This window comes from Mesocricetus auratus, unplaced genomic scaffold, assembly GCF_017639785.1.
Source record: "Mesocricetus auratus isolate SY011 unplaced genomic scaffold, BCM_Maur_2.0 Super-Scaffold_100011, whole genome shotgun sequence".
Taxonomy (NCBI): Eukaryota; Metazoa; Chordata; class Mammalia; order Rodentia; family Cricetidae; genus Mesocricetus; species Mesocricetus auratus.
This window is the reverse complement of record NW_024429195.1, coordinates 73,850,952-73,874,347: the sequence shown is the minus strand read 5'-3', so window position 1 is coordinate 73,874,347 and position 23,396 is coordinate 73,850,952. Positions and strand designations below refer to the sequence as shown.

General features: G+C 41.0%; 2 protein-coding genes across 6 annotated transcripts in view; one reads left to right on the top strand and one right to left on the bottom strand.

Annotated features, from left to right (window-relative positions):
* LOC121143312 (uncharacterized protein C3orf20 homolog) overlaps positions 1 to 20,560 on the top strand; it is a 71,309-nt gene extending 50,749 nt beyond the window's left edge. Inside the window, exons 17-18 of one of the 2 annotated variants that reach the window (XM_040755021.1) lie at positions 16,013 to 16,155; positions 20,476 to 20,560. In XM_040755021.1, coding sequence (XP_040610955.1) covers positions 16,013 to 16,155; positions 20,476 to 20,491 — 159 coding nt within the window. In that variant the 3' untranslated portion in view covers positions 20,492 to 20,560. Of the gene's footprint in view, positions 1 to 2,021; positions 2,188 to 16,012; positions 16,156 to 20,475 lie in introns of those variants that run through there. The other variant, XM_040755022.1, reaches the window with a different exon arrangement.
* Vezt (vezatin, adherens junctions transmembrane protein) overlaps positions 14,977 to 23,396 on the bottom strand; it is a 72,233-nt gene continuing 63,813 nt past the window's right edge. The window contains exons 12-13 of one of the 4 annotated variants that reach the window (XM_040755031.1): positions 22,671 to 22,820; positions 14,977 to 15,240 (exon numbers count right to left, since the gene is read on the bottom strand). In XM_040755031.1, the coding sequence (XP_040610965.1) occupies positions 22,690 to 22,820 (131 nt within the window). In that variant the 3' untranslated portion in view covers positions 14,977 to 15,240; positions 22,671 to 22,689. Of the gene's footprint in view, positions 15,241 to 17,339; positions 22,821 to 23,396 lie in introns of those variants that run through there. The other 3 variants (XM_040755030.1, XM_040755032.1, XM_040755029.1) reach the window with 3 other exon arrangements.

Sequence of the window (23,396 nt, the reverse complement as noted above, 5' to 3'; positions counted from 1 at the left end):
AAAAACAACAACACATTTTCATAGCTTTATCTAAGGGAATGATATATACTATTTGTCATGCTTAATGAAAGAAAATGAAATAAATGTGTTTTTAAAAAAGAGTAATGAATTCATAAGATTACTAGAAACATTCAGGACAACAATTAAGTTTGTTTCAGCTCCTGGGCCAGCTAATAAATGCTAATCTTGCTGTCGGGCTTTCTATCACTGTGGGTTCGGTTTGCCTTCTCTAGAAGTCATCTAAACAAGGCATGGTGGCTTACACCTTTTTTTTTTTGGTTTTACGAGACAGGGTTTCTCTGTATTGTTTTGGAGGCTGTCGGTCCAGCCTTGCCTCGAACTCACAGAGATCTGCCTGCCTCTGCCTCCCGAGTGCTGGGATTAAAGGCGTGCGCCACCAACGCCCAGCATAGTTTACACCTTTTATCCTAGCACCATGAAGGCAGAGACAATTGGATCTTGGTGAGTTCGAGATAACCTAGTCTACAGAGCAAATTCCAGGATAGCTAGGGCTACACAGAGAAAATGAAAAGGAGCCTCTTCATTTAAAAAAACAAACAAACCAAAATCCTCTAAATGATTTTAATGAGAAGCAACAGCCTGGATGATGAATCTTTCACCCTTCTAGATTTCGGCAAAAAAACAGACAAACAGACAAACCCACAAGTTCATCTCTTGTCAATAGATGCAAACTAGTGAAATATAACTTTATAAAAGAAAAAACAGAAAGAAAAAGTTATGTGTAAAGAGAAGCTTTTTCTTTGTGAGGAGCCGTTCCTGCCAGCCTGGTTCTAGAGCCGCATCAGTCCCAAATAAACACACAGGAGGCTATATTAATTATGAAGCTGTTGGCCTTGCTTGTCTCTTACTGGCTAGCTCTGCTTTAAGTAATTACCCCATAATTGTTAATCTAAGTATGTCTCTTACCGGAGAATAGTTCCGGGCTCCTACCCCATGGCGTTACATGTTGACTCCTCGTGTTTCTCCTTCCCAGAGTCCTCCTGGACTCCTAGTCCCTCCTATCTAGATTCCCTATAGGCCAGACAGTGCTTTATTGACAAATGCACAGGACTTCCCCAACAGTTATGTTCTAGAAGTACTAAAAAGCCAGGCATGGTGGTACACACCTTTAATCCTAGCACTTGGGAGACAGAAACTGGCAGATCTCACTGAGTTTTAGGCTAGCCTCTTCTACATGAGACCCTCTCTCAAAGATGAAGGAGGAGGAGGAGGAAGTGAAGGAGGAGGGAGGAGGGAGGAGGAGAGAGGAGGGAGAAGGAGGAGGGAGGAGGGAGGAGGACTACTATTGTAGTAGTTATTTTTCTCAGTGTTGTGACTAAAGTAACTTAGGGAAGGTTTGTTGTGGCTCATACACAGTCTGGAGATGCAGTCTGTCACGGTGAGGAGGGCAAGGCAGGGAGATCTTGAGGCAGCTGGCCGGTTAGGGAGCAGAGAGAGAGAGATAAATGCTGCTACTTGGCTCCTTTCTCTGTTTTTCCTTTTTATTCATAGGACGGTGCCACCCACATTCAAGGTGGGTCTTGCCTCTTTAGTTAACCCTCTTCAGAAATGCCCTCACAGAAATGCCCATTGGCTCATAGAGAATTCTAAATCCAGTTGGCTTTACAAAAAAAGATGAACCATCGTGGCTATCAATATTCATGAGTTTTACTCAATCTCCAGACACCATGCTAAGTAATTTCCCTGTGCTTTATTATATAAATATTCAAAGTAAATGGGGCATGGTCTGGGTCTTTAATTCAAGCTCTCAGGATTACCACAAGTTAAAGGTCAATTTGTGATATGTCATCCCCTGATAAAGGAAGGAACGGAGGAAGGTGGGGGGGGAGGGAGGGAGGAAGAAAATGCCTTATAGCAACTCAGAGGATATGTACAATCCTGATGTTGTTCCTGATGGAAAGAGATAGAAATGGAGACTCGGATTGAGCAATTCATCCAAGATCCAGGAACTAACCAGTAGCAGAATCAGAATTCAAATCCCCATCCTCTCCCGTACACAGAGAGCACTTTTGATGAATGACTCTACAAGAGGTCCCATGGAGGAACATCCCAGCCCTGCTACTGGACACTCAAAAGAAGCACAAAGCGACAGAAAATACATGTGCTGTGTGTGGATGAGTGCCAGCCTGGAGAAGCGGTGACTTGAAACCTACACTTAGCAAGAAGGTGCAGAGCCTCAGCTTTCTGTGGAAATTTTGAGTGCCGAGGGACAGTTAGACAGGAGAAAGGGACTCGGTACAAATGAGACAGGACAGAACTTTTATCCTGCCATCATCAAAGGCAGATGTCAAATAGAGAAGGCTCCACTGTTGATTAAACTGTAGGAAAGTGAGTTATTTTTTCTCAGATTTAATCCTAAAGTGTATTTTCAGTTTCCAAAGTGCAGTTTGCTGTCACAGTAAACAGTGAGTCACTCTGTGTTGTAGGGGTGTCTCCCCGTACACCTGGCTGTGGCCGGTGATCACCCAGCTCCTGTCTGCCTATTGGATTCTGGGAGTCTTGGCAGAGGAGACTGATTGATGTACATCCTGGGTTTCCTGTGACTTTACCGATGGGAGAAAAACAGAAGGAATCTGCACAATGGACACACATGTCTTGGTTAAGATTTGCCTGTGTTATCTTGATCCAAAGCTTCCCAGCTGAAGTTGGCATGGTTCCTGGCAGAGGAAATGAACACTCACCCCGATCCTCTGAAACAACCAGGTTCCCATTTAAATCCTCGCTGCGAAACTGAGAGAAGGCTTAGTTAGGCCTCAGCCCCTAACTATCTGTCCACTGGGTGACAGTGTTGATCCATCGGAAATAAACGTGTCTTGTTCCTGAGCCAAAAACCTCCAGGCCCCTAAAAGGAAAGGCTGCAGGCAGATGGTGTTTGGAGGGTAGCTGGATGGGCACAAGCTGGGCTTTGGTTCTTAGAACGAGGCTGAATGGACTCATGTTTTATCTTTTAGCGGGGAGTGTGGGGGAAGGATCCTCTGTTGTCTTTGGAGACGGATATGATCTCCACAGCAAAGGAACCTCCATTTTCCTAATAGTTGAATGAGAGCTAGAAGCTGACAAAGAGCTCGGTGCAAGCTGAGCTGACAATCCATGGCAGCTGTCACTCTTGGTCATGCATGCATTGGCCACACCACTCATTACCCAGGGCTCTGAGGAGAGCCACGACTATCATTGGGAAATGTTGTCAAACCCCAGGGCACAGGTTTACATTGTTCTCTCTGTTCTTCGCTGTCTCCAAGGGGGAAGGGCCCGAAATGGGACATACTGGGAAGCTCCTGACTTAGTGTGACTGGGGGGACGATGCAAGTGTGTTGTGAAAGATGCCCAAGAGGAAGGGATCACATAGCCAGACAGGTCCCCTTAGAAGGAATGGGAAAGTGACTTCAATGTTTGCTTTTGAAAAGGATGGGTAGGGGCTACTTTTTGCTTTCTTCCCATGCTCCTTCCTCCCCAGCATGGAATGGAAAGAATAATGATCCATAACACACTGATGCATTACAGTGCTTGGTGAGTAATGGTGTTTATGTTGATGCTGTAGCTTTTTAGTCAGGTTAAAGGCTAAAATAGAATGCTCAAGTAAAAAAAATGCATCCCCAAACTACCTTATTACCGCAAAACGTTCTCTTTAATGTCATTTGGTCCAATATATTTCTTTTTTATTTATTTTCAAGACAGGGTTTCTCTGTGTAGCTTTGGAGCCTGTCCTGGAAATTGCTCTGTAGACCAGGCTGGCTTCAAAGTCGCAGAGATCCACCTGCCTCTGCCTCCCGAGTGCTGGGATTAAAGGAGTGGCCCAATCTATTTGTGCTAAACTAACATGTTTATGTTTAGTAAAGTTTTTTTTTTTAAATAGCAAAGGTTTTGACACTGAAATTCCACTTAAACTGCAGTGATGTCTGTCAGGGGGTTTCTGCTTGAGTTCTGAGATGAGAATTGGTTCAGTACATCGCTGCTTTTCAGTGTCTCCTCTCTCTCTCTCTCTCTCTCTCTCTCTCTCTCTCTCTCTCTCTCTCTCTCTCTCTCTCCATCTCCATCCGTCTCTCTTTCTCCCCCACACCCACATATAAACACACACAGACACAGACATACAGACACAGACACACACACACAGACACACAAACACACAGACACATACACACACACACACACACACGACTTAGGATAGACGCAGGAAAGAGATGCCAGAAGGAATCTAAATGCCTAAAGTAAAACCAAAGTAAGTCTTTGTAGGGTAGTGCCCCTTGTGCCCAGAAAAAGAAATCTGTATAATTGTGGCAATAGCTTGATTCTGTAAATAGTTATGAAGTTTATCATCATTGTTCTAACCTCCTGAGACTCACAGTTCTGACTTTGATCACTTTAGGGTAACAATGGCTTTTTGTTATATTCTCAACAGTAATACAGAGTCAGTATTGGTAGTATTTAGAATTTAGGATTGAATACAGAAGCTCTGCACTCTTCCCTAAAGACATTATGCTTTTCTTCGTTTTGCTTTGTTTTCTCAAGACAGGGTTTCTCTGTTGGTTTAGAGACTGTCCTGGAACTCTCTTTGAAGACCATGTTGGCCTCGAACTATCGTGCATCCTTTCTTTTCTTTTTGTTTTGCTTTCCTGAAGATAGAACTCCCAATCCTCCTCCATAGCCTCTGCTACCTGTGCTCCCATGCTCAGTTTAATTTCCTAGCGAGGGACCACTCTTGAATCTTTAGATTTAATTACAGAGGAAGGAATTTGTTGGACATTTCAGCAACTGTTATCCATCAGAAGAAGTAAGCCTGCCGGGCGGTGCTGGCGCACACCTTTAATCTCAGCACTTGGGAGACAGAGGCAGGCGAACCTCTGTGAGTTCGATGCCAGCCTGGTCTACAGAGGCAGTCCCAGAACAGACAGAGCTGTTATACAGAGAAACCCTGTCTTGAAAAACAAACAAACAAACAAAAAAAAGGAGTTAAGCCACATTATTTTCTGGAAGGTGATTGTGGAGGATTATAAACACAATTTCCAATGCTTCTACCACAATGAAGTGTAAGCATCAGCCTGAGAGGGACTGAAACACAGGACGAGCAGTCACGCTCCTTGATCTTTCCCAAGCTGCCTGGAACTCGGTGCTTCCACTTAGCAATGATGTTCTTTGTTTAGGGGCCAAAGGCCTAAGCTTTAGAGAGAAAGAGAAGCTATGTCCTTTATTAAGCGAGTATCTTTAAAAAGTGCTTTCCTTCCTCATACCCTACTGTTTTCTTCTTCAGAGTTGGTCTTGGCTCAAATTTAGTACAAATTATTAATACTATACATCGAATTCTAATTTATAAAGCATTTTCCATGTCTCCTTTTGTATGCGTCTCACATTACAACAGTTCTATGAAGTCAGCAAAGAACGGTCATTGATCTCTTCATGACGGGAGGAGTTTAATCTGAGTGGTTTAGCCAAGATTATACAGCAAGCCAGCACTGGCTTGGGGATGACAGTTTCCTTTGTCTACACATTCTAATCCACACCATAATACAAGAGAGAGGGTGTAAAATGGTACAGCTGACGTGGAAGCTATATGACGGTAACTCAGTAAATCAGGCATATTCTGGGGTGAAGGTACATTCTATAGTCAAGGTTATATGCGGGAGAGAGGTGATGATGGGGAGAATTGTTGCTTGAGCCTAGGAGTGTGAGACAATGTGGGCAACATGGTAACACTCAAATCTCTTTAAAAAACAGAACTATCGGGATCTAGAATAGCCAGGTTCATGAAGATAGAAAATAGAACTGGGGGTTACCAGGGGAATGGAGAGGTTGTATTTAATGGGCACAGTTTCTACTGGGAAGATAGAAAGAGTTCTGGAGATGGGAGGAGGTGGTGGGTGCATAGCAATGGAAATATATGTAGGGACATTGATCAGTGTAACAGTACCCTGGACCTTAGCACAACTGGTACCATGTTAGATTTGCCATTCTGACCTTAGAACCCAACATGTAGGCCCCAACACCTGCCAAAATGAGAACAAAAATTAGATTAATCAAAAACCTAGGCCATAGTTCCAGGATCTAGGAAAGTCCCTAAATATACTATCCTTGCCTTTCGGATTCTGTAGTTTTGCTTCTCCCTAACTGCTCTTGCTAACTGAGCATATCAGCCATGATGTGAGGTTTTTTTGGTGCATAAAAGACAAACAAAACAATAAGCTTGGAGCTGTATGATTTGGGCAAGTTGTCCATGAAATTGACAGCTGATAATACAGTCTTTGTTGTACTTTGTTGGAAATACCTTACAACATTAGTAGACCTTATGCTACACACACACACACACACACACACACACACACACACACACACACACTTTAATATAGGTGTGAAGGGAAAGTCTCTACAGGGAAAACAGCAATCCTTGATTCTAGTGCTGATCTGCCTCTGACTTTTCATAAACCCAAGTGCCTACTGGACTTCTGTCTACTTGAGGAGGTTTGTAGGTAAGCACTTCAGAGACAAGGTGTCCAAAGCCCAAGTCTACCTGGATCACAAAATAAGGACAGTTGTAAAAAAATGAGATGAGGCCAAGTCTTGCAAGCCTGAACATCAAGAGAAGGAAGAATGGAGAGAGGCTCAAACCAGAAGATGAGGGGGAGACGGGGAGAGAAGCATGGGCTTGATATGACAGTAGTTAGGGTCATTGGAGTGTCTTAAGCATAAAGTGACGAAAGCATGTATCTGTGGGTTAGGGCGGTCACTGTTGCTGTGATGCAGCTAATAGATTATAGATTCATAAAACTGCAGGAAAATTGTTAGGCTACTATTGAACATTATAGATAAGAAAGGATGGCTACAACAGTATGTAGAAAAGATGGTACTTGGGTCAGGATGTTGATGGGGAATGTAATGCATAATGGAAGCCCCTGAGATTGATCCATGGCCCTAGGAAAATTCTGGAGAACAGAGCCAAGGCTGCGTGGTCACCTGCTCTAAACAAATAGTCTCTTCTCACATTAAACATCCTTCATTCCTTCTTTGATAAAACGCACAGTGAGTGTCACACATTGTTCATCAGTAAAGGGACGCAGTCACTAACAAGAGACAAAAATCTCCTATACTCCATGAGAGGATACCCAAAACACAGAAGACAGCATGTAAGAAAACATGTCAGGGAGTAAGCAATCCCTCAATTAAAAATGAAAACAAAGAAGGATAAAGGCAGCTGAAAATGACCCTGGGGGGTTGCTTCCAAGGCTTTGGATTTTGTTTCCTTTGGCAATGAGTTTTCTTGGGCTGAGAGAGTGGTTGCAGGTGCCTGTGCCTGATAGGCCTAGGGTGTGGGAGAAGTGCCAGCGTAGAATGTTAGGAGACAGAGTCAAAAGGAATGAATAACTAATGGCTTACCATTAGGTGTCACCTTCAGTGAAACCTGCTAATGACTTTCTAAAACTATGACAATTATCCTCTAAGAGTTAGAAAACTGGACCACAGTGGTCAAAGAGTCAAGACCCCACACTTCACCTTGACTTCAGGCCTAGTGTTTCATTGGCTCTGTTTAAGCAAAGTTCTAAGGTTTAGTCTTGTTTCAGAACACCCGAAGGGCTGGAAAGTAGGGGAGCTGACCCTGGGGACCAGAAAAGCCTAACAGATTTTCTCTGTATAATCCGGTGTCTTCCCTGTCATACCCAGTTTGACCTTACAGATGTCACATCTAAGTTTTATTCATATCATCTCTGTAACATTTTGTTCCGTGATGCTTAGAACTCTGTTCTAGCTTCGTTAACACATGTCCTGACTATCCTATTGGCTTTTATACTAGACCCTTGTCCAGGAAATAGTGTAGAAGTGGAAGATGGGATAGTCCCCTTTTTTCTCATCATCCAGGGTTATGGCTGACACTCTGGCAAGGCAGACCAACAACAGAAAAGTAGAAATTTATTTGATGGCAGTTTTTTTTTTTGAGACAGGGTTTCTCTGTATTGTTTTGGAGCCTGTCCTGGAGCTCGCTCTGTAGACCAGGCTGGTCTCAAACTCAGAGATCCACCTGCCTCTTGCCTCTGCCTCTGCCTCTGCCTCTGCCTCTGCCTCCTGAGTGCTGGGATTAAAGCCATGTGCCACCACTGCCTGGTGATGGCAGTTATTTTAAAGGTGTATTTTTAATAATTGGGTGTGCTGTAGCCTGGTCTACGATGAGTTCCAGCTCAGCCAAGACCATATAGTGAGACCCCTATCTCAGAAACAAAATAAGACACCCCCCAAAAGTGTGTGCATAGGAATATGCACATGAGTCTAGGTACCCATAGAGGCCAAAAGAGGGTGTCACATCCCTATGAACTGGAGTTACACAGAGTTGTGAGCTCTAGATTACGGTGCTGGGAACAAAACTACAGTCTTCTGCAAAGGCAGCGAGTGCTTTTAACTGTGAAGCCGTCTCTCCAGTCCTAACGACAGTGTTATATGGCACAGAAGACTCATACAGAAGACCTCAAAGGCCTAGGGCGAGCAATCCATGTTTATGTGTAGGTGTGGTGAAGCATGGGCTGCCTTGTGAGTGTGAACAGACCAAGACAGATCTAATGTTGAAAGACTAGGGGTGGTGGAGGTCCCCAGGAGGGTCTGCTTGCCCAGATTACTTTTGACTTGTCTTTACAGCATTCTTTCCTTCTAGGTATGGGGCAGGAATGAGGGTTTTATGATCCTACATCAGTCAAGATAGGTCAGAGAATCTTCTTAGGAAAACCTCCAGGGCAGAAAGGCAACGGAGATGAATCTTCAGGGTTTATGGATTTCTTGGAGGGAAGCCATAAAGTTAAAAAAGGAGTAAACAGGAACCAGACAGCAGATGACACTTCTGTGATCTACCTCCCTGAAGACATATTCTAGTTTCTATGACTTGCCTGTAGATTTAAAAAAGGGGGAGCAGGAGACCTCTCTCCTGCAAGAGAAAGTCAGAGAGGCCTTTACATGGGGCATTATTTTCCGAGCCTTCCTCAACTAGTGTCATCTTTTTCCCCTTGAATACAATAGTAGTTTCTTTTTTTGTTTTGTTTTGTTTTTACGAGACAGGGTTTCTCTGTATTGTTTTGGAGGCTGACGGTCCAGCCCGGCCTCGAACTCACAGAGATCCGCCTGCCTCTGCCTCCCGAGTGCTGGGATTAAAGGCGTGCACCACCACTGCCCGGCCAATAGTAGTTTCTTTTGGCTATTAAAGAGGTTAACAATAGTTTTCTCATTAGTCTAACATTCATGCAAACTCAACTGTCAGGAAAGCTTCAAGTCCATAAAGTATCTAACAACTCTTAATTAGTCATTAAGAGACTTACAGACTGGGGCAGTGGCTCAGCACTTGGGAAGGTGATTCAACAGGACTGAAGTTCCACACCATCCTGGTCTACAGAGTGAATTCCAGGCCAGCCAGAGAGTGTATGTATGTATGTATGTTTTTGTGACATAATAACAAGTGTGCATAGGAAAGAACAAAAAATGCTAGAATTATCTATATAAAAGAAATCTCTCCTTTTGTTTTTTCCCCTGATTTTTCCTGATAAAGCCTTACTATGTAGCCCAAGTGTCTTGGACTCATAATCCTTCTGCCTTAGTCTCCTGAGTATTGGAATATAGACGTTGTATTACATCTTGCTAGACAGAAGACCTTTTATGAATGAAGTATTTCTTAGCTCTGAGTCAGGATAAAATACTTATTGTCAGGCATGGGGAGCATACGTTTGATCCCAGCACTCCAGTGATATATAGGCAGGCAGATCTTTGTGAGTTTGAGGACAGCCTGGTCTACATAGAAAATTTCAGGCCAGCCAGGGCTACATAGTGAGGCCCTGTCTCAAAAAGGAAAACAACAACAACAACAAAAACCAAAACTAATTTTCTTAGTTAGGGTTTTTATTGCTGTGAAGAGTGCCATGAACATAGCAACTCTTATAAACATTTAATTGGGGTGGCTTACATTTTCTTTTCTTTTAAAAATATTTTTATTCATTTTATATACCAACCATAGTTCCCCCTCCCCAATTCTCTCCTCAGGGAGGGTAAGGCCTCCCATGGGGATTCAACAAAGCCTGGCATATCAAGTTGAGGCAGAACTAAGCCCTTCCCCCCTTCATCAAAGCTGAGTAAGATAAAGGTAACCCACCATAGAGAATAGGCTCCAGAAAGCCAGTTCATGCACCAGGGATAAATCCTGGTCCCACTGCTAGGAGTCCCACAAACAGACCAAGCCACACAAAAGTCAAAGGTTCAGTCCATTCTCATCATGATGGGACATGGTGGCTTGCAGGCAGACACAGTGCTGGAGAAGCTGAGAGTTCTACAACTTGACCCAAAGGCAACAGGAAGTGGTCTGAGGGTCACACTGAGTGAAGCTTGAGCAAAGGAGACCTCAGAGCCCACCCCCACAGTGACACACTTCCTCCAACAAGGCCATACCTATGAAAACAAAGCCACACTTCTAATAGTGCCACTCCCTATAGGCTTATGGGGGTCAGTTACATCCCAACTACCATATGCACAAAGATGGTTCTTTTGGGGGCTGCTGACAAGTGAAGATGATAAATTCTTGGTATTCAAATTAGAATCTTAGTTCTTTGCTGTGTCATTCTTGTGCTAATTTAATGCAATTGGTTGAAGATGGATTGAGGAAGATGAAGACATACTGCAGTTCTGGTCCTGGTCCTCTTCCTACCCTAAAGGTTAGGACTGAGGACTGGATGCAGTGGGATACTTGGAAGACAGCCACTTAGTGTCAGCCAGGCTGCTGTCAATCAGCAGGTTGCTTCATCCTGGGCCTCATACTGGATCTAAGGAAGAAAGGGCACTGAGATGACAGGCTGATGGACTGAAGTTACATGACTTAAGGGTGGAAGCTGAAGGATCCAGATAATAAACACACTCCACCCTTGAAGGTCAGGGTGCTAAGTGAGTCACTAGTGATTTCTGGTTAGGCAGGCTTCCCTGCTTGGAAAGCTTACAGTAGAAACAACATATTCTGCATGATCAGGTCTGCATACAGCATAGATCTGCCAGGCTGGGATACGTAGAGATGCAGCAAAGAGTTAACATTGAGGCCCAGGTAGATCAGCAGTCTGTTGTTCTTCAGCTCATGTTCTGTTTCTAGTGCATCTGTTTTGCTTATGATCTTGTCAATTAGTCTCCCTGACTAGCCAGAGCTCTGTACATTAATGCCTGTTGTTTCTTCCTCCAGTAGCATCCTTCTCTTTCTGCTCTCTCCCATCTATTCAAGCTTCATCTGTGCTCTTTCTGGTCAGTTAAACCAACAAAGAGCTGGCTATCTTCATTTTTCAGCAGTTGCAACTGCCAAGTCTTGAGTTCCCAGAACCAGCATCTCCATTTCTTTGAGGAGACAGCCGGGTCTGAAGCTGATCTATTTTGACCCCCATCTTCTCATTTTCAGAGAGTATCTTTTGGTTGTGTTTCTTCAGCTGGAGCAACTCAGTCTCCCAGAAGCCCTTTTGCTCTCCACCTTCTGCTCTGACTTCTTGCAGATGCTTCAGTTTCTAACTGCCCCTGCTTGTTCCGCAGCTCAGCCTGGAGGCTGGCACAGCTGTCAGTTCCTGGTTTTCTTGGTAAAGCTCCTAGTGCCACTGGATCCCTTCCATCTGTCCCTTAGTGGTAAGAATCATGAAGCCCTTCTTGTGTTCTGGATAGAACTGAGAAGGGATACTTGCTCGCTGGACCACATTATCTTGATCCACATAGCAGAACCAGTAATGCTCATCATCCTTGGGCAGATAAGCTTTAAATTGAACTTCCTCCTGGTTGGTTGATTCCAGGAGACTGGACAAAGCAACCCACATGACGGCATAATATTCCTGGCTCATCATCTATTCCACCATAAAGATGCCGATCCTAGTTGGGCAGTAGTGGTGCACACCATTAATCTCGGTGCTCAGGAAGCAGAGACAGATGGATGTCTATAAATTCGAGGCCAGCCGGGTCTTCAGAATGAGTTCCAGGACAGAGAAACCATGTCTCAATGAAACAAAACAAAAAACAAAAACAAGGCAAAATATGCTGATTAAATCCTTGTGAAAGGGGCTAAAATGTTTGGTGAAGGTGTGATTCCATGTGACATACTCTCCAATGACATAGAATTTCTCCACACTGTTAAAAATGACCTGAGAGAAATGACAGTGACCTAGCAGCCAATACAGGGGGTTCAGAGACAGCAGCCAGCAGCAGAGCAACAGAACAGGGCATGTCTATTGAGTATATCTTAAATAGTAGGCAGATCTTGTCCTAATCCATTTTCATATGCTAATTTATTTAATCCCATAATCATCCTGTGATTCAGGTAGTTAATCTCCTTTCTGAAAAAGATGAGAAAGCCAAACAAAATAAAAATTACATAAATCACTTTTCATCAAGATTTAAAACTTTTGTATTAAAGGACACTGTCAAGAGAGTGAAGACAAAACACAGAAGGAAGAAAGTATTTGCAACTATCTATCTGGTAAGGGACCAATACAACTTGACAATAAAAAAAAAAAATCACCGCTCCAGCTCAAATACCCAAAGGTCTTGACAGACATCTATCCAAAGAAGAGAAACATATGGCTTCATTGTTCTTTCCAGGAGAATTAGATGTGTCCTTTACTTCCATGAAATGCCACATTCACTGGTCTTTCTGGGTGCCATCTCATGTGCCACTGCACACTCCCATGTAAATTCCCTTTAAGGCTGATCTCTAAACATGGATCCTCAAGGCTCTGACTTAGTTCTCTGTTCATGACTTTAAACACTCTCCAGAATGCAAACATTGCCCAATTTAGACCTTGCTTCTGAACTTATGCTCATGTATCAGTCTGCCCTATTCAATATTCCCACCTGTGGATTGAGAAATATTTGTCACCTAACCAATCCCAAACCAATGCCTGGTATCTCTTACAACTTAGCTTGCTGCCCCACCCCAGTAAATGACAACAGGATCCACAGGCCCACACCCTTAAGGTCATCTAGACTTCTGGCTCACACTGTCTTCATGAAATTGACAAATCAGTTTATTCAGAACCTGACCACGTCTCACTGACTTTGCTGACAAACTTCAGTTCTTACCCAGATGACTACAGTAGACATGCATCTTTCCTTTTCCCCAATACTGGCTAGACTTTTGTAAAGAACTGAGGACATTTTACATTTTTAAGCATCATAAAGCCTTAAAAACTTTCCTCAGTGATTTCCTCTTAGAGCAAAAGCCCTATAGAGTAACCCACTGCACCTGAAGCGTTTATCTAATTATTATTTATCAATAAAAAACTTGGAAGTCAGATATCAGGATAAAAACCTCAATGATCAGAGAAGTGGTGGTGAAGCAATTGTGCCCTCTGCTCCTGGTTCCTAGATCCAAGAGGGCCAAGACCCTCTCTAAGACCCACCTTACTGCTTCCTGTGTCCATCTGTCCTCAGTTCTCCAGAACCTCTATGACTAATTTTGGTCAGATAGTAGCTGGCTCTGCCCTGATTCAAAGCAAACTTTCTGGCCGTCTTGGGAGCATCAGAATGCGATCAAAATATCCCACAACATGCCCACTTTTAAATGGGCTTTAGCCCGTTGCTTCATTCCTGTGTCAAGGAACACTTTGTTTTGCATACCTTTCTCTGTGGTATTTGTGGAACTCTTTCCTTCATTCCTTTTGTATCTGACTGCCCTGTATAAAAAGGATTCTACTTTAAATATGACTATTTTTGTATAGCACTTATCATAGCTGACTTTACAAGTGTGCCCCTTTCCCATGTAGTATTCAGCAGCAGAGAGAAACTGTTCGTAGATTCATCTTCATCCTTAAGAACAGTGCCTGGTGTGCAGCAGTCATTATAACTTTGGTTAATTTAAAAGTGCATGAGTAAAAATTATAGTTTGTGATATTGATCTCTGTAGTAGGTAAGGTTTTCAAAAATGGGGGCCCACAGTGAAAACAGTATGAGGGCTTCTTGGTTGTCAAAATGATATTATATCACCCCAGGTATTTTGTTTTTGAGCTGGAGACTGAACTCATGTCCTGAGACATGTCAAGAGCTTACTCTAGCACTAAGCTGCACCCTCAACCCATATTCTGTGCTTTGAAGCTAGCTGCAATTCTCTAAACACAACATGAAGACAAGAGTGGGGGCCAAGTTTACTGGTGCACTCCTGCAATCCCAGAGGCAGAGCTGAGGCTTGCCTCAAGTTCGAGGCTAGCCAGGGTCACATGGAGACTATATTAAAAGAGAAAATTGTGGGAAGAGCACAAGTGAGTGACAGCACATGCAAGAGATATAAAACCCTGATCAAACCCTAAATCACATAATCTGAAGGTTTTTATTTTTCCCCAGTCTAACACTTCTCTGCATGATAATCAAGAGATTTTTGCAGGAATTGAACACCGCAGCATTGTCACTTCTTTATTACTAGGCTCTAGGCAGTAGCTTAACACACATTGAATGGAAAGCTTTCTTCAAAACAAAATGGAAGACCCAAGACCCAAACCAATTAAGAATGAAGTGTTTTCAATCCATCATCTTTTAGAAATTACACCCTCACACTCTATTTTCTCTTTGAGACAGGGTCTCACTGTGTATGGCTATCCTGGAACTCTCTCAGTAGACCAGGCTGGCCTCAAACTCACAGGGATATACTTTCCCTTCTATATATAGCTCTTTATGTTCAAGGGGAGAAGTGCTGGCTAAACATCCTTGTCACTATTGAGAAATGATGTTTGGTGTTTTAGATCTCATAAAATATTCACATATATGTTTTTCATTATAACTTTGTTATTGGTTATAGTAATACAATGATAACCTATTATTAACCATTTGTATAGTTTCAAGTTCAAGCAATATACATGCTTCAAGGTTAATAGCCAGGTGTGAGAGTTAAAGAATAAGGTTGAAGACAAAATATTTCAGGTTCAGGAACCACACAGAACTCCATTTCATCCTGTACTTGTCATGCAGATGAACCTAAGAAATATTCTTTTGTTGCAGAAATGGTAAACCAGAAAATTTTATTAGAGGAAACCTAAGACACACCTTCATGATGCAAAGATCATATAACCTAAAGGGAAAGGAATAATATAGGGCCGTAGAATTTACACACTTCTCAGACTTTCAGGCTCTTGGTGCTTGAAGATACAAGGCATCCTTTGTTTTAAAACACTATTAAGTTCTGTGCTATAACAAGCTCTTCAAGTTTTAATTACTTTCTTCTCTTGCCACCCTTAAAAGGAATCATTTCCTCCCAGTCTCTGAAAGCTGAAAAAGAAAATCTCAAGTTATTTGCTGTGTCTCAAGATTTGGGATTCTCTTACACCTTAGTGTGGAATGACAAGCTTGGCTTGACACTGTAAAGCTACACCTCTTCATTAATAGAGAAACAGGGCTGGAGAGATGGCTCAGTGCTTAAGAGCACTTCAGGCTCCTGAAGAGGGCTCAGATTCAGTTCCCAGCACCTACACCGAGGCTCATAACTGCTTGTAACTCCAGTTCCAGGATATCTAACACCCTTAAAGACCTCTGCAGTCTCCTGCACATACATGGGGGCACATAAATGTACTCAGACACATCCCATAAAAACCAGGTAAACAATGCTTAGAATAGAAGATATTTTTAAAGGTCTAGTTTAATACCCAAATCATAATTATAATGTGCCTTTTTCTTAGAGATGAGTTCTTGTTTTGTTTGTAATTCGAATCTACTGACTTCCAAATGCCAGGACTCTGTATTGTCTTAGTGGCTAGCTTTAAAATAAAATAAATACACTCTAATGCTTAAGAACACTTGTTGGTATCTTTGAACTTAATTAGCATAATGTTTGACTACTTTGAATGCCTGATTCACAGAACTCTTGGGCCTGTTTTCTTAGCTTTAAATCTCAAACTTAGACTCTATGGATATGTATGCTGTTTTCTATGTAGAAACATGAATACTTGTAGGTTGAAGCTTTTCTTTCAAATTAGGATTAAATTCCAAGAGTTTCAAATTCTTAGGATTAAATTCTAAAAAATGTTTTGTTAACTTTTTCCAGATGTACATTCGAGGAAAATTACTCTTTGCCAACTTTATTTTCAATGGTTACAGCACATCTATTAATGACCTTCAAAAGCAAATTGTGAAGACCAGAAAGGATTATCATATGGGCTATTTCCTACCCAATGACTTCAGAATACGGTATAATAACTACACATATCTTTTGTCCTCTCACACCTTTTAAAAACAAATCTTTATTGTTTTATGTGTATGCATGTTTTGCCTGCATGTATGTCTGTGTACCATGTGCATTTCCGAAGCTGGTAGAGGACATCAGATCACCTGGAACTGGAGTTCTAGAAGATCATGAGCTACCACATAGGTCCTGGGAACCAAGGCTAAATAGATGTGGATCAGTTAGTGCTCTTAACCACTGAGCCATGTCTCCAGCCCCAGGTGGGGTCTAGTTTGTTTGTCTGTTTTTCAAGACATGGTTTCTCAGTGTAGCCCTGATTATCCTGGAACATCTCTGTAGTCCAGGCTGGCCTCACACTCAGGGATTCACCTGCCTCTGCCTCCTGAGTGTTGGGATTAAAGATGTGTGTTACCACCATGCACTTTAATTTCACATTTTAACCAGCAAATCTCACACAAAGGGCATGTTTTAGAACTTGATTTTTTGGGTACTTTTTCTCCTTGGTCAAACATTTCCTGGAGAAGGGTACTTTATATTTTTAAAAGTTCCAAGAAAGGCTACTTACTTTCTCTTTATTCAGCATTTTATTTACAGAGCCATTTTGAGGCCCTGGGAATATCCCGAGAGAAGGATATTAATTCCCTCCTTGATGCTGTCTTTTCTGTCAAGAGGCTAACAGATACAACCTGCTGTATCCAGAGAGAATGGTGAAAATTGAAATTTTAAACTAAAGCCATATAGTGGTGCTGCAAACCTCTAATTCTAGCAGTTAGAAGGAGGCTAAGGTAGGAGGATGGCAGGGCCTTTGATGCAAGAACTGTGTCAAACAGTGTCTTAAAAATAAACTACCACCACCAAAAAAAAAAAAACCCAAACAAACAAACAACCACCCAAACAAACAAAAATACCCTGAGCAAACAAAAAACTGTAACAACAACAAAAACCTGGGTAACCTAAAATTAAGCCACTGCTTTCACTCTGATAAATTATCACCAGGTATTTAGTAAGCAAAAGTTAGGCTAATGATTCAAAAGATTGCCTAGGCAATACCATATTTTTTATTCTTGCATAAAGTGCTGGGAAGTAATAAAGGAAGAGAAGTAGCGACAGGAGGAAGAGAAAGGCCTTCTTCCTTCTAGTCATAGTCCATGTTGCAAAGGGCAGGGTAAAAAAGAGACACACAAAAACATACAAGGCATTTCAGATTTTATTAGAGATGATTTAAGCTCGGAACAGTTATACAGCATTTGCAAGCCTACAATCTAAAAGCTTTTAAAAATAGTTGACAACAAACTGATGTAATAAAACACCGAAAGAGACTAATCAAGTGCTGTGTTTAAAAGGAGGCATATGTACACACACAACAGCATTATTTATAATAACCAGGAAGGGGAAGCGGTCAATGTCCACCAGTAGATGAATGATCAATAACATGTAGTAAATGTGTAGATTACTGGGCTCTAAAAAAAGAAATTCTGTCACATGCTAAATGAGAAGAACTGAGGTCATAACAGGAAACGGAATGGTGCCTGCCTGCCAAGGGCCGTGGGAAGCAGCGGGAGGAAGGGAACTCTTATCTAAGTGATAGAAGAGTTTAAACTTTCTACAATGAAAAGTTCTAGAAACGCTTCATTAAAGGTACAGACATTTCCTGAATTGAACTTAAAAGTGGCAATAGTAACATTTTTGGTGTTTTATCCCAATTCAACAAAAAGCCCCCGCCCCTCCGCAAAGATTTTATAACCTCAAGTTTTCAGTTAGGGTAGGAAATGTAGAATTCTAAGTTCTAATATATAGGAATAAATAACCATGAAACAAAACTAAAAAGTATCTGAAAAAGTATTTCCAAAAGTCATTTTTGGTGGGGGAGGGGGGGTTGGAGGATATCAGAGACAGGTCTCAGAGCAGACTTGAAAAACTTACTAAAGAGCCAAACCTTGCCAAGAATGGTGGCACACATCTGTAATCTCAGCACTCTAGATGTGGAGGCAAGATGATTGCCAGAAGTTCAAGACTAGCCTGGTTCATACAGCAAGTAATAGGCCAGTCAGTGTTACAAAATATCTCAATTAACAAAACAAAATAAAAACCCCAACAAAAACAACAACAAAACAGAGCTAGGTACAGAGCTAGGTTTGGTGATACATACTTACACCAGAACCTGGGAAGTAAAAGTAGGAAGGTCAGGGGTTTAAGGCCAACCTTAGCTACATAGAAAGTTCAAAGCTAGCCTAGGATATGAGACCCTGACTTAAAAAAGAAACACACACAAAACCCTCATTAAATAGTCCACATTTTCCTATTTTCAGTGTCCATAGTTAATAATACTGTACATCAACCTAACACATTCACCTGCATTTTAGGCAATGTGAAGGAATACAGCTAGCCATGTTAATTAAATCCATAAGGAAAATACTACACAATAGTATGGTATGAACATGGTGTAGAACCAATGCCACCGTTGAGTTATTCACATGAGCCACAATAACTGTGACCTGGTGACCTAAATTTGCTGATGTGATCAAGACTGGTTGGACAGCACAATTTCAAGTTCCTTATATATGGAGAGCTTGTTAGTCTACACTAAATATGAAAAGAATACACTTCTAACGCTTACCATAATTTTTAAGTCTGGATGTTCCTTCATGCTTTTTCAGAATTCTCATCTTCCAAATCAAAACAAATAAGGATGCAGTTGATTATAGCAATGCCAGTTGTGATATGACGCCATATAATATATTATCAAAATGGTTTAAAAATCCAGAGCATCAAGGAAGAAAAATGATGTTCTTAAAATATTCTTTTACAGACTCCTGATGTAAAATCTGAGGGCTTAAGCCACTGTACTGCTCTACCTTGTTATCAGGAACCACAGAAAACTTTTCAAGTGAGCTCTGATGTGCAGCAGACTCATGATAGGGAAAAAATAATAGTTTCTGAAACAAGAATTTAAAATCACTTAGCATTAGAACGAAAAAATGAAGACTGATGTCTTCCAGAAAGTGTGACTAAACTACCCAGTTGAAGGGCACTGATAACATTGTCACTGACAGTAGTTACTAAAACAGGTTTCATCCATTTTGCTGCTTCTTAAAACAGACATTTTCATCTATTTTATCTGATGACAAAAATCACAAGAACAGTTCTCCTCACTGGCAAGTAATTAACAACCACATAAAATTTCTATTATGGGAAACTAACGTAGTATATATTAGTCTCGGGAGACTTTGTTGTTACCAGATGCCACTTTGATTTTAGATAGATCAACCAGCCAATGCTTGCTAAACAACAGATACACATATGAAAAGTGAATCTTGCTGAGTACAGGATGTGTGGTCAGCCTCAGTTATCTTCAGTCTTCACACTCTGGATGGTTCAGGAATGATGCACGGGCTTAGGTTGGTTCTAGGATAGGCCCAGGGGCCTGGTTTGATCTGGGATCCCTGGGACCATACCTAGAACAAACCCAAACAAAACCAAACTCCTTGGGACTGCTTTCATCTGGAATGGGCTTCTGGGCTCCTCACCCATGTGGGCCTTCAGGGCTGTATCAGGGCCACATACCAACCTTTAAGGGACACGAGTGATGTTCTTGGAGCCTTCCATACATTGTTACATACTAATACTGTGCCTGAATAAGTTGCAGTATTGAACAGAAGGTACAGACTAGTAGGGAGAAGGGAGAACATACTTGGACTTAGAAATGGAGTCAACTTAGTCATTTAACTTGGAAGAAGAGGGCTAAGAAGTTGTTTAGATCACTATAAAGGAGTGAATTTACAAATGACATACTTTAGTTTCAGAAAAAAATATTCAACAATGAACTTATCTGTATGTAGTCAATGTTTAGGAAATGTTATAAAACTGAAAAGTCTTAAGAAATAAATAAGAATAAATATATCTGCCTAGCACGACAACTATAGTCTCATTTTTAAGCTTGCATAATCCAGAAGTATACACATCCTAACCATCATTTCTACTTTACCAACACATGTGCTAAATGAATTTCAGTACACAGGGATAAAACTAATGTCACAGCTCATAGACTAAAATGGATACTAATGTACTACATTTTAAAGGCATCATATGCATTTTAGTCTATCACACAATTATTACTATATGATCCTGACTGACCTGGAATCCATTATGCAGCCCAGGCTGGCCTCAAAATCAGAGATACAAGTGCTTCTGTCTCTGGAGTGCTAGGATTAAAGCCGTGTTTCACCATGCCTGGATTTTATCACACATTTAAAGTTAGGTATAAAGTCAGTTCTTGATTCTGCTAACTTCTGCCCTGGTATGAATTCCTTCTCTTTGGTTTACAGCAGCTGCACTAAGTAGAAGTATGCTCCTCTAACGGCTTATTCAAAAAGAAGCACCAAGCATGTCTGGCATCACTCTCTTCTACAATGGTGTCAACACAAGAAACTGGTTTGGACCATTATTTTTACAATTACTGTATCGTAATTCCCTTCCTTAACCTGGATAACTGAAGGCCAGCTGCATGAAGCATGATTATAAAATAGACTGCCATACTACTCACACTGTGTATGATGAAAATGAGTCCCAATAGAACAATGAAATGAACACTAGGAGAGCACTTCTAGACAGATTCTAGTATTATGTGAGAATATTACATTTTTTTCATTAGAGAGAGGAACATCATCTTGCTTGTTTTATATATTAAAGGCTAATTTAGGCATATCAGCTACTGAATGGCAGTGGAAATTCTATCACTCTGTTATTGGCCTTAGCTCCAACAGTGATAAATCATGGGAAGCTTTTAATGTATATTTCCTTAAGTTGAATGAAAGAAAGCAAAGGTACCATTTAAAAACCTAGCATATTAAAGAATTAAGTTTTCGTAGCCTAGAGTCTACAAGCCCAATACTTTTCAGACACCTTCAATAATTAATGTTTTTTTGTTTTCCAGGCTTACTGTACTTCATTTTGGAAGTGAAGATGCATTTCTCTTTTTATAAAAAGCCAAAAGAAATTCATAACAGCATGTGGCATCCAATTCAAACAGAAAATATAAATGACAATGCCAACTCCAATGGACTGGTTTTAATTACCACAAAAGAATTACAATATAGAACTAACTTTAGAGAAGGCAAAATGGTTATTTCTGTGTAATGACAATTCTATTTTGAGAGCAGGCATTTAAACCAGTATTTTTATTATATCAAGGACTGCAATTTAGAGGGTCATAAGAAATGCTACAGAAAAGTCAATGGGCTCAAGTAGTAGGTCTTTTTGGTCCACCTCTATGTGCTCTTACCTTACACAATTTAACTCGCAGAGTCATCCAGTCTTCAACCAGATCGGAAGGCATATGTGAACATGGAGAAAGGCTGCTAATTACAGCACACTTAAGGAAACAGTAACATAAATGTAGGAATGGGAGTAACCATCAAAATCAAACACATGATAATTAAAGCTCAGGCAAATGGAGCTCAAAGATGGGACAGTTCTCAGTGTTTAGTGTATCAGAGTATAATAGCCAATGTTAATGGAGCTCAAAGATGGGACAGTTCTCAGTGTTTAGTGTATCAGAGTATAATAGCCAATGTTAATATGATCATTTTGAGCTGGGTGTGGTAGTGCATGTCTTTAATCCTCGCACTTGGCAGGCAGAGACAGGCAGAAGTCAAGGCCAGCCTTGTCTATACAGTGAGTTCCAGGACAGCCAAGGCTACATAGAGAGACCCTGTCTTAAAAACCAATAATTGTGATAATAATAATAATTTTGTATATATCTATATGCTTGTGTGTGCATGTACACATGAGGTTATGTGTATACTTATTTGGGTGTGATTGTGTCTCTGTGTGTGTGTTAGGTCACAGGTTGGCGCTCAGTGTTTCTTTAGACCACTCTCACTGTTTAGGCCAGAGTTTCAAGACGTTTCCTGATTCTAACCCTCAGGGTTACTCCATTATACTCCCCTTTATATTTCGGTGCTGGGAACCCGAATGAAGGTTCTCCATTCTCATGCTTATGCGGCAATCACATTACCTCTGAGCCATCTCTCCAGCCCAGTAATAATCATTTTAATATAGAAAAGATTAAGGTATATTTCATATGTTATTAAAGAACTGGGTTGTCTGAATGATTCACTCCCAATCAAGTTAGCCAGTTCTTACCAAATGAGTTATATTTAGTTTCAAATCAGTAACTACTATGCAGGATTCATAATAATGACATAAACTTTAAACCTGTGTACTGAGTGGAGACTAACAAAAACAAATGACTAACATTTTTCTGGAACACAAACAATGACATAAAAAGATGACAGTCAATTTTTCCTTTACAGTTGAATTCATTAGTGAGGGATCCTAGAAATATCAGGATATAAACACCAAATTAATATTTTCAAATATATGGAAATCATATTTTCAACCAAGTATTTTTAGCAAGACACAAAATGTAAATAGAAGAATGCAAAGCAGCCAAACAGGCATGACACAGTCCATGCACATGACCAACAGAAAAGCTCTTAGCCTTTTCCAGTCTACTTACTCTTAGTTTAGACACAGTTCTAGCAAGCTTGGCAATCTGGTTTCTCAGTCCACAGCGAATTATAAGCAGCAAAATAGGGGCCTATTGCGGAAGGCAGGCACAGAACACAGCAGCAAAAGTGACAGCTGATTATAGGGGAAGATAGAGAAACTGTGAAAAAAACAGACACAACTCAAAAAGCAAGCAATATGAAATTAGGCAGCAGAGGAGTGCTTGACATTTTATGTCTCAGTTGTCCCTGAAACTGAATTGGTTTATTCTCCACTAGAAGAACTGATATTCTCAAAGAAAAGGCTAAACTACTTCCTGTACATGGTAGAATTAAGGGAGAAAAGTACAAAGTAAGTCCCAGTAGTAGACTGCTAAGTTCAGGGATTAAATGGATTTGCTTCCATACCCTGAAAGACAAGGACACTGAATGGTCACTATACCGGCATTTTGCTGTCTCTTACCTCTTCCGTTTTCTCTAAGCATAAAGTGCACAGATATGTCTCCCTAAACAGATCTGAAGAAAAATCAATCCTTATGCTTTGTGTGGTTGTTGCTCAAGCATTGTGCTCACTTTAGTTCAACCAGGCTTAGCTGTGTTACACTTTGGTCTCCAGTATTTGGTTCTTATATCCTGTTCTATTTGGGTCTAAAAGCAATACATTACAATAAACCAACCAGTGAACCCCCATATTATTTCTATTCATTTAGCAACATGAAACATGATTCACGTTTTAT